General features: G+C 32.3%; 2 protein-coding genes across 5 annotated transcripts; both read left to right on the forward strand.

The window, feature by feature from the left end:
- The first annotated feature begins 110 nt into the window (after window positions 1-110).
- Window positions 111-6,198, forward strand: LOC109014325 (probable rhamnogalacturonate lyase B). 2 transcript variants are annotated; one of them, XM_035682805.1, is made up of 15 exons: window positions 111-332; window positions 468-589; window positions 1,067-1,126; window positions 1,284-1,406; window positions 1,507-1,626; window positions 1,738-1,879; window positions 2,126-2,296; window positions 2,415-2,570; window positions 2,681-2,787; window positions 3,018-3,108; window positions 3,607-3,748; window positions 3,827-3,983; window positions 4,631-4,747; window positions 4,854-4,980; window positions 5,815-6,198. In XM_035682805.1, the coding sequence occupies exons 1-15, from the start codon at window positions 126-128 to the stop codon at window positions 6,055-6,057; spliced, it is 2,085 nt and encodes a 694-aa protein (XP_035538698.1). In that variant the 5' UTR covers window positions 111-125; the 3' UTR covers window positions 6,058-6,198. The 2 variants fall into 2 exon arrangements, with proteins under 2 accessions (XP_035538698.1, XP_035538699.1); XM_035682806.1 differs by having other exon boundaries at window positions 4,846-4,980; window positions 5,815-5,903.
- A 3,536-nt stretch (window positions 6,199-9,734) lies between these two features.
- Window positions 9,735-12,830, forward strand: LOC109021167 (transcription initiation factor IIA subunit 2). Of its 3 annotated transcripts, none has more exons than XM_035695350.1 (4): window positions 9,735-9,907; window positions 10,101-10,249; window positions 10,362-10,412; window positions 12,464-12,830. In XM_035695350.1, exons 2-4 carry the CDS (start codon window positions 10,121-10,123, stop codon window positions 12,602-12,604), a joined length of 321 nt encoding a protein of 106 aa, XP_035551243.1. In that variant the 5' UTR covers window positions 9,735-9,907; window positions 10,101-10,120; the 3' UTR covers window positions 12,605-12,830. The 3 variants fall into 3 exon arrangements, with proteins under 3 accessions (XP_035551243.1, XP_035551245.1, XP_035551244.1); XM_035695352.1 differs by having other exon boundaries at window positions 9,802-9,907; window positions 12,518-12,830; XM_035695351.1 differs by having other exon boundaries at window positions 9,813-9,999.
- The last annotated feature ends 729 nt before the right edge of the window (window positions 12,831-13,559 follow it).

A 13,559-nucleotide genomic window follows, 5' to 3' on the forward strand; every position in this document is an offset into this window, starting at 1 on the left:
TGATTATACGAAACAAACAAAACGAATGCTTTGTCTGTAGTTCAAGGAAACTCGATCGGCCTGAAAGATCCTTATCAGCCTTCACAAGTCTACAGTCTCTGATTGGAGTGTCAAAAAGTTAAAGGATGTGCAGTCTTTACTTCTCAGAATCCTCACGGATTTGGCATTTGGCTTTCAGCAATATTATGCTTTGTGTTCTACTGAAACTCACTACACAAACACAAGTACCAAATTCAAATTTTCATCCTCCTGTAGAAGTTCCCGGAGATAGTAAGGCAAACCTCATGAGCATGTCATTCCCAGGGGTGCAATTACATATCGAAGATCAACATGTAAAGCAGTTTGGTTTTTCCTTTTCCTTTTTTTTTCTTTTTGGCATGAGCAAGTACATGGAAAATGCATATAGAGGTAAGTACTTTTAAGTGCAGCACGCCATTGGGATGCTGATGAGAAAATAATTTGTGCAGGTGGTGATGGACAACGGCATACTGCAGGTCACCATCTCAAATCCAGAAGGAATGGTCACGGGAATTGAGTATAATGGCATTGACAATTTGCTCGAAATTCTCAACGAGGAATCTAACAGAGGGTACAATGTCGTCTAAGCTCTTCAATTTCGCTCTGTTTTCTTTTCCACAGAAATATCTCCTATTTGTAGGAGAGCTCTGCTCTGATATGCCCCAGATTTTACTTTATTGTGTATATATATATATATATATTTTGTAAAGATAAAAAGAGAATAAACCAGATGTTAAATGTGCTTTAAAGAAATCTATATGTATTTTTAGAGGATTTTATATATGAGATTTGTAATATATCAGCCACTATTCATCCTCACACCCCACCCTGCTCGTAATAATTTTTTTTTTTTATAGGGTGTGAGGTGTGGGGGTGAATAGTAGCTAATAAGAAGAGTTATTCTTTATATATATATATGGAATGCATACTATTTAATGTGTAACTTCAAGTTGTATGGGGACCAATAAAACATGACTGCCACCTAGAGATGCAATTCCTAACTAAATAGCAGAAGCTGATTTTTCTTCTTTATTAATTAACTATGTAGATACTGGGACCTTGTGTGGAATGTTGCCGGAAGTACGGGAACGAAGGGCATATTTGACAGGTATGTTCCCTAAAACTTCCTACTTAGGAACATGTTCTTGTCCACTATTATAATTGCAATTAATTCTGACTTTCTTTGTAAGATTTACATGTTATTTGGGAATAAATTTTAAGGTAGTATGAAAAACCTGTGGATGAACCGGCCGATTTCTTTGCAGGATGGAAGGAACCAGTTTGAAGGTAATAGTGGAAAACGAAGAACAAGTAGAGCTCTCATTTACTAGAATGTGGGATCCCTCCATAGATCAGGGGAAGCTCGTTCCCTTGAATATAGACAAAAGGTACACGCTTGTTCAAATTGATGTTGTTTTATTGACATTTCATTGGAGTCGGTCTCTTTCGGTTTTGTTTTTGTTTTTGTTTTGTTCTTTTCTTTTGTAGGTACGTAATGCTTCGTGATTCCTCGGGCTTCTACTCCTATGCCATTTATGAGCACTTAGAGGAATGGCCTGCTTTCAACATTGATAATACCAGAATAGCATTCAAGCTTAGGGAAGACATGTAAATAAATCTTGACCCTGTCTTCTTTATTGAAGTTCAGATTGCTTGCAGTATTTCAGGATAAACAAGGCTTGAAAGTGGATAAACAGGATGTGTTTTGAATTCATATAGGTTTCGTTACATGGCTATAGCAGACAACAGGCAAAGATTCATGCCCTTGCCTGAAGACCGCCTAGCTGACAGAGGCCAGGCCCTGGCCTACCCAGAGGCAGTCCTACTTGTGAATCCCGTGGAACCAGATTTCAAAGGAGAGGTGTTGCCTTCTATACGAGTGTACAAGTGTCGTGTAGTTATTTTAAAATAAATAAATAAATATAGAATACACATAAAAAGAAATTAATTTTTTATTAGTAAACTCTACTCTTTTTTAAAACGACTATACGATATTTACGCATTCTAAAACTATATATAATATTCCTCATCTTTGCCACCCTAATTTTTTTTCTTACCTAACAAGTTGTATTGTGCTTTGATTTGATGGGGTACCCCTCATGTAAAGGTGGACGACAAGTACCAATACTCTTGTGAGAACAAAGACAACAGGGTTCACGGGTGGATATCCAACAATCCAAGCGTGGGATTCTGGCAAATCACGGCCAGCGATGAATTCCGATCCGGTGGACCCCTCAAACAATGCCTTACCTCCCACGTCGGTCCCACCACCCTTGCTGTAAGTAATATAAATATTAAATACTACCAGATAAAAACTTGGTTAACACGGAGAGAGGAAAGGATGTGATTAAGGTCTTTTAACAACGTTAACTTTAATTAAAACGGCACAATCTCAGATATTTCACAGCGTACACTATTCAGGAGAGGATCTGGTACTGAAATTTGGACCTAACGAGCCGTGGAAGAAGGTTTTTGGCCCCGTTTTTATTTTTCTTAATTCTCTGACCGATGGAGACGACCCGCTTTTGCTCTGGGAGGATGCCAAGCAACAGGTCTTTTTACATCCGAGTAGAACTTCAATTCTTGTCAGTAAAAAATGTAATAATTCTACAATCTTAATCTGAAACAATTATTTAATTAGAACAGTCCCTTTTTTTTTCAGATGATCTATGAAGTTCAAACATGGCCCTATAGTTTTCCAGCTTCAGAGGATTTTCAATCAGCAGATCAACGGGGTAGTGTTTGCGGCAGACTCCTAATCCAAGACAGGTATTATAACAAGTGTTACACAGAAGCCTCACATTTTGTACACCATCTTAAAAGTATGTGATTTTATTCATTTTCTCTCATATTTCGTTTATAAGTAGTTTGTAAGAGTGCGAGACTTATGTCTAAAATTTTTTCAGATATTATATATCTGCCCCTATTTTTCATCTTTCTTTATTGTTTCTCATCTGAATTTAGTTGAGGTTTTAGAAATTTGAACTTTTGTTGTCTAGGTATATTAGTGAAGAGAACGTGCCAGGAAATGGTGCTTATGTCGGATTGGCACTCCCCGGGAATGTTGGGTCCTGGCAAAGAGAATGCAAGGTAATTTCAAATCTCATTGGAGCTACATAAGATGTCATGAGTGCATATATATATATATATATGACCCTTCTTATAATGGAAAAAAAATGTTGTGCTCGATCCATAATTTTATTATCCATAGTCATATTAGTTTACATGAAATATTTTGATTGGTTTGTCATTTAAGCAATTTACATTAGGCTGCTTTGGATAATGAGATGAAATGACTTTAGATAAGTTGAATAAAATATTATTTTTTAATATTATTATTGTTTTTAGATTTGAAAAAGTTAAATTATTTATTATATTTTGTATATAAATTTAAAAAAATTGTAACAATGATATGAAATAGGTTGAGAGTATTTCTATATTCAAACGAGATATGTAAGCCGCTTATTCTATATAATATTAACGGGTATGATTCCGAACAGCAAATTGAGAATGAACCTCTCATTTTTGCCACAAACAATTGGGTATCTACAAATGTTGCAACCTTATAGACATGTTATTTCTAATCAGGGTTACCAATTTTGGACCAGAGCTGATGAGGATGGGTATTTCTCTATTAACAATATACGCACTGGGGACTACAATCTTTATGCATGGGTTCCCGGTGTCATTGGCGATTATCAATACAATGTTGTCATTACCATAAACTCAGGTCTTATGTCCAAACCTTTCCCTATTCCTCATGTTTTATTATCTTGTACGTAGTGTATTTCAATAGCACATGAAGCAGGTTGTGAGATTGATGTGGGCGAAGTTGTATATGAGCCTCCAAGAGACGGGCCAACATTGTGGGAAATAGGCATCCCAGATCGCTCCGCAGCTGAATTCTATGTACCCGATCCTGATCCAAAGTTGATCAATAAACTTTATGTCAACCATCCTGATAGGTAAATGCTTTGCTTAATTGGATGCTATTTTTGCAATCATTACAAAAAATATTGGATCTTTAATGCTGGGTATTTTATTTTTAAGTCTTGTTATTTACACGTGAATATATAAACACGTTTACACCACTCATTGTAAAATTCATAATATCTAGAGTAATGATATATATAGTCGTAGAGTGCGCAATCGTTACGCAATCTTTTAAAAAAAAAAATAGTGGGTCCATTATTAAAAAATATATTTACTCACTTTTTTAAATTGATTGTACAGCACTTGCGTATTCTACGGCTGCAAATATCATTTTTCTAATATTTAAAAAAAATATAAATATAAATATTTTTTATGCTAGTTGATATAGAAGATTTTCACATCATTGTTGTCTTAGATGTATGGATTGCAAAAATATATATATATTTGTATTTTTTTAATTAAATTGTTAAAATTGTATTTTTCTAATGTATCAGTGCCAACTGCAATATATCCTACTCAAGAACTTTTAAGGCCCATCAATTTAAGGCCCATCAAGTGAGGATTTTTTAATAAAATTAGAGTTCCGTCCTCTTCACAAAAAAAAAAAACTCATCAATTTAATTACGAAATAATGGGTTAATCATTTTATTTTTTTAATCTTTTATCTATTAATTGACAGATTTAGGCAATACGGATTATGGGAAAGATATTCAGAACTGTATCCGGATGGAGACTTGGTATACACAATTGGGACATGCGACTATGGAAAAGATTGGTTCTTTGCTCAAGTGACCAGGTTCCCTTTTTTTCCCCAATATCAGGAGATTAAATTAATAACTATTTTGGTTTGCATGAACACAAAATAATTTTATTTTAGCTAATATGTTATTTTAGCAATGCAGGAAGACAGTTAATAACACATATGAAGGAACTACTTGGCAAATTAGGTTCAAACTCGACGTGGCCGATGAGAGTGGAACCTATAAATTACGATTAGCTCTTGCAACTGCACATGCTTCCGAGTTGCAAGTATGTAATTTCATTATTCTATTCTCAAATTTGTATGCAGAGCAAACATAATAATTAAAATACTTCCATGATATAATTTAATTTAAAATATACATTTTAAAATTTGAATCTTATAAATTAAGGATGGATTTGGATGTTGAAGTGAGTTGAGTTGAGTTGAGTTGAGTTGAGTTGAGTTAAGTTGAGATAATAAAATATTGTTAGAATATTATTATTTATTATTATTATTATTTTGAGATTTGAAAAAGTTAAATTGTTTATTATATTTTATATTGAGATTTGAAAAAATTGTAATGATGAGTTGAGATGATCTCAACTTCCCAAACGAAGCCTAAGGTTGCGTTTAGATGTAGAAGTGAGTTGAATTAAGTTGAGTTGAGATGATAAAATATTGTTAGAATATTATTTTTTAATATTATTATTAGTTTGAAATTTGAAAAAGTTGAATTGTTTATTATATTTTATGTTGGGATTTAAGTTGTAATGATGAGTTGAGAGATGTTTAGTAACCAAACAAAACCTAAATCTTATCATTTAAGTGACATGGATATTGTGTTCTACACACTAACTTGATAATATAATAGAGTAATACTACATACAGTTGTGCAGTCATTTTGAAAAAAAATAAACTCCACTATTACAAAATTAATTTTTTTTCACGTGGATCTCGTATTTATTCACTTTTTTCAAAATGATTGCGTGGCGTTTGCACACTTGCAACTATAACTATTATTTCTCAATAAAATAACTCTATTCGATAACCACATTTTTCAAATAGATTAATTAGCCTAATTATTTAACTAATTGAGTTTTTTTTTTGGTAATCTTAAAAAGGTTCGGATTAATGATCCGAAGGCAGATCCTCCTGTATTTTCCAGTGGGGTTATTGGGAAGGACAATACCATTGCGAGGCATGGGATTCATGGACTTTATCGGCTGTACAATGTAGATGTACCAGGCACTCAGCTACTTGAAGGAGATAATACTATTTTTCTTACACAAACTCAAGGCACTACCCCTTTCCAGGGAGTCATGTATGACTACATTCGTTTAGAAGGTCCCGATAAAATAATCTAACTTCACCGATATGCATACATAGCAGATGGTATTACTGCTTTCTATTCATTTTGGCTGCGAAACTGAATAGACCAAGTTTTAAAGAAATTTAGTAGCATTTGTATGCCATCCAACTTTATTTGTAGATATTTTGTTTGGTGAGATTTAAAGAGTACAAAAATAATTATAAAAACTGCTTTTTAAAGTATAGTCATTTCGTGTAATACGTAAAATTATAAAATTATTTTTGTTATAAGATATATTTTAACTTGTCATATCAATTCACTTTATAAATTTTATTTTTATTTAAATTTATACAAAATCAGTCTTTGATGACTTTTAAATGTACATCTCAATAAAGTGAAGAGGGTACTATAACTATAAATAGATTATATAAAAATAATTTTACAAATTGATATAATTTTATTTAATCTATTATATTTATTATATAATAAAAATAATTTTATAATTTAACGAAATACATCAAATTATATTAATTTGTAATATTATTTTATGTAATTTTTTTTGTGATTATAGTATTTTACTAAAGACAACTGAGGTTAGATGTTTGCGCAACTATCTATATTTATATGCCAAATAGACCGTCTCAAACAAAGTCTCTAGAAGCATTCATATTAATAGCATTGATTTCATTAAATTTATTTTTAAAATTTAATAAAAAGTATATATTTTCTATAAATCTAAAACTCTTATAGCCATAACTCCACATTGGATTAACCATTAGATTAGACAAATTAATAATATAATATTATTCTTTTAATAATAATATTTTTAATTTAATTTTTTCATATTTTACAATTACACTAACTATATATTAATTAATAATTTAATTTTATACTTAAATTATTGTTTCTTAACTTAAATATATTGTGACTCAAAATTGAGAAATAATAATTTAAATAAATAAAATAATGATTATAGAGTGTGAATAGTGATTATTCAAATTTGAAGATGAATTATAATATACTGTAGCTCAAAGTTTTAGATTTTAGTGTTTGGTGAATCCAATGCAATGATTTTAAACATAAATTCATCAAATTTTGAAGATTATGCCAATGCGTAGTCATTGGCTTCATCAAAAGCCTAACCAAATGCAAAATATAGCTTATTTCTTCCAAATACAGCTGCATTGAATTAGACAAAAGATAAATTGAAATTTTTTAACTACAGTAAAACACTATTTTCCTTCATATTTGAAATGTTACTATTCACAACCAAATATGTTTTTTTATTCTGGTTTAATCCCACAACTGTCTTTTTATTTTTCGTGTGCAGATACCAATACAGGTAAACAAGTACTTGGTATATAGTGATGGAATGAGTCATTGAATCTAGCAAGCAATAATTATAGTAAACAAATAATAGATTATGAGGCCCCAGAAGTATGATGTGGATAATTACGTTGAGAAAAAAAAAAGTTGGGAAACAATAACTTAAGTATCAAATTAAATTATTAATGTACATATGGTTAGTGTGATTATAAAATATGAAAAAAAAATTAAAAATATTATTATTAAAAAATAATAATATTATATTCTTATTTTGATGAATCCAATGACTAATCTAATGTAAAGTTATGAAGAGTAGATGTGAGTAGATGTCGTGTGCACTGAATATAACTGGCGGGCGTAGAGGTCACAAAAAGAACGCGCCTCTCCTCACCTACCTAGTGGAAAGACTCCCGATCTGGATGAAAGACTCATCTTGCATTTTCTAGTTATTGCCCACGATGTCGTTTATGTTGGTATTTTAAGTTGGTCGTTTAGACTAGTGACTCAATCCAATTGTCTAGAGCCTTGTCGTCAAATCTTCGCGCCTTTTGGTCACGAGTCTCCTTGCTTATCGAGAGGTAAGTCTTCTCGCCTTTAGACGAGAGTAATCTCTTTACTGCTCACGGGACAAGGCTCCTCGCCCAAATCTCATCAGCTCTCTTTAGATCTCGTTGTTTTTTATTGGTCATGATCCGTAGTTTATTATTTTGTACTAAAATATTCTCATTTTATATTAAAATACTTTCATTTTGTATAAAATCTTCTCGTTCATTCAAATAAAATAAAATAAATAAAATATATAAAAATAAAATAAAATCAATTGTATTGAATGAAAAATGATATTTTTTATAAATAAATAAGTAATAAAAATTATATAAAAATAACACTTATTAATTATAAATAAATAAAATTTTAAATTTATAAAAAATATATACTTTACATCAAATTTTAAAAATAACTTTATAAAGTAATGTCAATCCTCTCCATCTCCCTAAAGTTGTTATGCCCAGATTTTATCCTTAAACCCCTCGAGGCTTGAACCTTTTTGTTTTCTTCCTCTTCCTCTTTCTGACACATCAAAATATAATTAAAATGGGCCCGACTAAAAAAAAAATCTATCAGATCAGCCCAGAGATCCGTAAAATGATACGACCCAGTCCACCTCTTTTTCACAATTACACATGGTCTGCGAGCAATTTTCATGTTCTGAAACAAAATACGGGCCTTTATGATGGGCGGAAGCAATTTGACCAAACAGAATAAGATTGTTAAAAGATGCTAATCACGTAGTATCAAGAACGTTAACACCAGACAGTTAGTAAAATATTATGAAAAATATTGTATATCTATATATATATTTTTTAAGAAAATTGTAATTTGCATCCTTACTGTCACCGGTTATCATGTGCAACGAATAATTGATAACTGCCTACAATTAGGGTTGTAATCGAGCCCAAGCTTGAAGTTTTTATTTATTATTTGTTCAAGTTCGAGTCGCTAAACTAAATTTTCAACTCAAGCTTGAAAATAAAAAATTTAATATTGAATTTGTATAACTAACAAGTAGAACTCCTATTCAATTATAAGATTTTAAAAATTTATAAATAATTAATATTTACGTAGTTGATATTTATCTATAATAACAATATATTATATATTTACATAAATTATTAATACATATACATAATATGATAATATATATTAATTTTCATATATGGTTCACACATATTAATATATGAAATTATTAAATCTTATCAATTAATTATTGTACAAATTGTAAAATATAATTATAAAGTATGTTTAATATATAGACAAAAGTAATTAGGTTATATATTATATATTCAGATATAAAAGTATTATTCTTATATTATTAGCTAATACATATATATATATATATAGGTGTATGTATATATTTATCAATATATGAATGAGTTTTAATCGAGTCTAGTTAACAAGTCAACTATGACATAAACAAGTGGGTCTTAATGAGCCTTAGTCGAGTTGAGTTTTGTTAGGTATGTGTCATTTACTAATTGAGTAGGTATCTGTTTTTACGAGTAAGTTTTTTTTTTTTTTTTCACGAGTCTAGTTCAACTCAAATTTAACTGGATGAGTACCGAGCGGACTATTGAACAGACTAGTTCAGGCCTTGTTCACTTTCACAAAATTTTCATCTCAACTCATTTCATTTAATAATTACAATTTTCTTAAATTTTCATACAAAATAAAATAAAAAAATTTAATTTTTTTAAATTCTAAAATAAAAATAATATTAAAAAAATATATTATAATAATATATATTTTTTAATTTTTAATTTTTATTTCAACTCATATCAAATAAACGAAGTCCAGAGTCCTCCCAACCATGAGAAGTGAAGAACTAAAAAGAAAAAAAGCTTGTGGGTAAACTCGTCATTTCAGTTTTCCAGATCTGTCGCGGCTATATATACCCCAGAGCTACAAAAGGTAGGGTATAAAAAGCCCCAAATCACTCCGCCATAAATTCTTCGAGAGCAAACGTTAAACAAGACAAAGCTCAGACCAAAAGCTCCTCTACATTCTAGCCAACCGATCCTCTCGTAACCTTCGATTTCTCCGCCATTTTTATAATTGCTTTCGTTTCATGGTTTCTTTTATTGTTAATCTCTCTCTAGTCTCTACATCCTGCTAGGTTTTGTCCACGATCCATACTTTTATGTTTTCGTTTTCGATTCCATATGCTTTGATTTCTTTAAGTGTCTAAATTCTCAATTCACGTGTGTAAATGTTCAGATCTCGTGTGGTGACGGATAATGGCCACGTTCGAACTTTACCGGAGGTCGACGATCGGGATGTGCCTGACCGAGACTTTGGACGAGATGGTTCAGAACGGCACTCTCAGTCCTGAACTGGCAATTCAGGTTCTTGTCCAGTTCGACAAGGTACGGTTAGGCCCGGTTTGTCTTTTGTTACTGTTTCTGACTTTTAGATTTCAGTATTGGGGGGAAGCGTTTGGTCTTTATTGATGATTTTTTAATGCATTATCATGTTTAGTCTATGACTGAAGCTTTGGAAGCTCAAGTGAAAAGTAAGGTCAGCATTAAGGTAAGTTTTCTATTTTAGTTTTCTTTCTTTTTAATGTTCTTTTACCCATTTTATCTGAAATTAAAGCTTGTTTTATTGCTTTCTTGTTTTTTATTAAGGTTAAGAGCAGTGAGTTAAATAGTTTAGAATTTTATAGTTATTGATTTTCAGAGCTACGTGCTCTTTTTAGTGGAAATTTGACGTTTTTCATGCTAAATGATGAGAAATCGCATCGTTGACGCTTTGAGATTAAGAAACCATATTTATTGCAGATATTGAGTGGTAAAGGAGTAGAAGTATGAAAGTTCATTGCGGTCATATATGGTATCTACATAATTACCATTGGTTTCCGTTAAGACTTCTAAGTTGTATGTCACTAACCCATCCAGCGCAACCTAGTGGTCAGAGGACGGGTTTGGAATGAGCTGTAAACTCAGACATCCTGAATTTTTTTAATTCTACACTAGGAGTTCCCTTGGATAACCTAATACGAGGTTCTGACGGGTGAGGTTGTGTATCTGAGGTTTAGTCCTGAATCCTCAAGGGTGGGTATAAAAGGCCTTTCCTTAGTGAGGTTCCACGTTATCAAAAATGTTTCTATGCTACTTGTAAAATAAATAAAATATGTTTTATGTTGTACCCTGAATTTGCCCAAAATGATGGCCACAATTTTGTAGAAGAAAGGTATCACTGCTTTCTTACTGGACTGATGCTTATTATTTAAAAAGACTTGGTCTAGTGCTGTAATGTTAATATCACGGAAGAAGAAGGAATCTTGGGCATCGCTTGTCAGTGGGGCAAACTGTACTTATGGTGATCAAAGCTAAATGTAGTGGCTGGTTTTCTTCTTGACATCCTCATAATTTCGATTGATTAAGTTGTTAGATTACCATAGATGGACGTCACATGTCCCTGAGTAGGAAGTGATAGTTGGCATGCATTGTAAGTTCTTCTATATATGACCTTTATAACTTCGTTTTCTTTTGCCAGGAGTTTACTATTGTGTGTCAGTTTTATTTCATGCCTCACCACTCGATTTGTCAGCTTATTTGGAACGTAATTTGAAAGCCATTCAGCCCACGCAATAATGTTGTCTGGAAACTACCTCAGGGAATATATCATCTTTTGATGATTTATTTTAGTTTAGGAAAATGGAAGTGCTTGGAATATTCATCTCCAGATAACCTTTAATGCATCATCAATTCAATTTTGGAGCTGTTGCCAGACAGTTTCAAAGAATACTTGCTCTTCCACAAATGAAATGGAAAATTTCAAGTTTATTTCCTCAAACCTCAAAACTACAAATCCTGACTCACTAATTAAACAAAGAAAAGGCTTTTAAGGGGTCAAAGTGAAGTAGAATTGAGGGAAGAGGCAGTCTGCAAGCTAGGCTAAGAATAAGAAATTAATTAAATGGATGAAATCCTGTTGAAGTTCTTTGCTGTAAGAATATCATGGTGACTACCTCCAATACTCATCTTTATAGGAAGAATGTATGATGAGAGAACACTGCAGTCTTCTTTCAATGGTTCTCTTGTAAATGGGCATTGCTTCTTTTTTTTAATAATATTTCTACTATTTCACTTAGAAAAAAAATAATATTTCTACTATTTCTGTTCATATGATATAGGAGCAATGGATGCTATCATATTTCATGCTTAAAATGGTAGCACTGAGTGTACCCCATAGAAGGGTATAATGAGTATTGAATATTTCTTGGGATTAGAAGTTTCATTTTGAATTTGTATGTATTCACGACCATATGCCCACACACACACAAAGCAGTATTGGCACTCAGTTGAGATTTGAGACGGAATAATTCATTCTATACGAACCCAGGCAAGTTTCTTGTTTTATGAAAAAGAAGTCGAGATAATTAGATTCCTAATTCCTAAAATCTGTGCACTGTGTTAAAATTTCATTGGTTCTTCAGCTGACAGGTCAAACGCATTATAGCAATTTTTCCTTTCATTTTTTTCTACTTAATACATTTCAATGAACTATATCAGCATTTTGATATGATATATGGACGTTTCTGAATTCTGATCTCTGTTTCCGCCCGTCTGCTACAGGGACATCTGCACACATACAGATTTTGTGACAACGTTTGGACCTTCATCTTACAGGGTGCTACGTTTAAGAGTGAGGAATGCCAGGAGACTGTTAGCCAGGTGAAAATTGTGGCGTGTGATTCAAGGTTGCTCACGCAATGAGATGCCCGGGGTCAGTTGCCTGTTTAATAAAGAGAATTTTACTGTCCCTTGGTTGGAAGTAGAGGGAAATGGTGGCAAGGAAGAAAGTGGGAGCTGGTCTGATTACCTGCAGGAACTTTGTAACTGTAAGACATTGAACGTAAATTGTAAAGCTACCACGCTCCATGATTATAATTTTTCGATGTTACATGTATTATGGTTCCAGTTCATTCGATGGTTCGTCTTTCTTCATCTTCTTTTATTTTCTGGTTAAGTAACATAATTTATTTATTTACCAAGAAAGTAAAAGGCCTGAAGGCTGCAGCAAACGTGGGATATACCATGGACAGCGAGAGCTTCTTCGAGACACAATACAAGCGGACGGTCCAAAACTCCACAAAGTTTCTTATCCTCTATTCCAGCGAGACGACGCCATCAGTGTAATTGGATTGAAAAACGAAGCGCCGAGAGACTGCAGTGTATCTGGAGACCGGATAGGAACCGGAAGCGAAGAGAGACGAAATGAATGGGGGCGAAGATCCTCTATAATTTCCTCGGGATTGAATGTGGTAAGAAGCTGACTAAAGTGACCATGGAGCCTGGAGGAGATTATTGTGCTGTTTGGTGAACTTAAAAGAGAAGATCTTTTCATTTGAATTTTTTTTTTCTAATTTCAATATTTATTAAAGGAAAATGGTATCTATAATTACAATTTTATTGTATATAACCAACCATACAAGCATGTGAAAATTTTAAAATTTAAAATTCGAATTAAAAAAAATGATAAACAAAGTTAATCAAATGAAGACTGACTTGGCTGCTGCAAATTCTAGAGACCTCAACATCAACATATCTGCTACTATAAGAAGACTTAATTGGGAATGTCCTCCACAAGGATTTTGCAAAATTAATTTAGATGTAGCTGTTGACTCAAAATTGTGTAAAATAAGAATGAGTGGCTGTTAGAGATGACCAA

The sequence above is a fragment of the Juglans regia genome, chromosome 11 (genome assembly GCF_001411555.2).
Source record: "Juglans regia cultivar Chandler chromosome 11, Walnut 2.0, whole genome shotgun sequence".
NCBI classification, from domain to species: domain Eukaryota; kingdom Viridiplantae; phylum Streptophyta; class Magnoliopsida; order Fagales; family Juglandaceae; genus Juglans; species Juglans regia.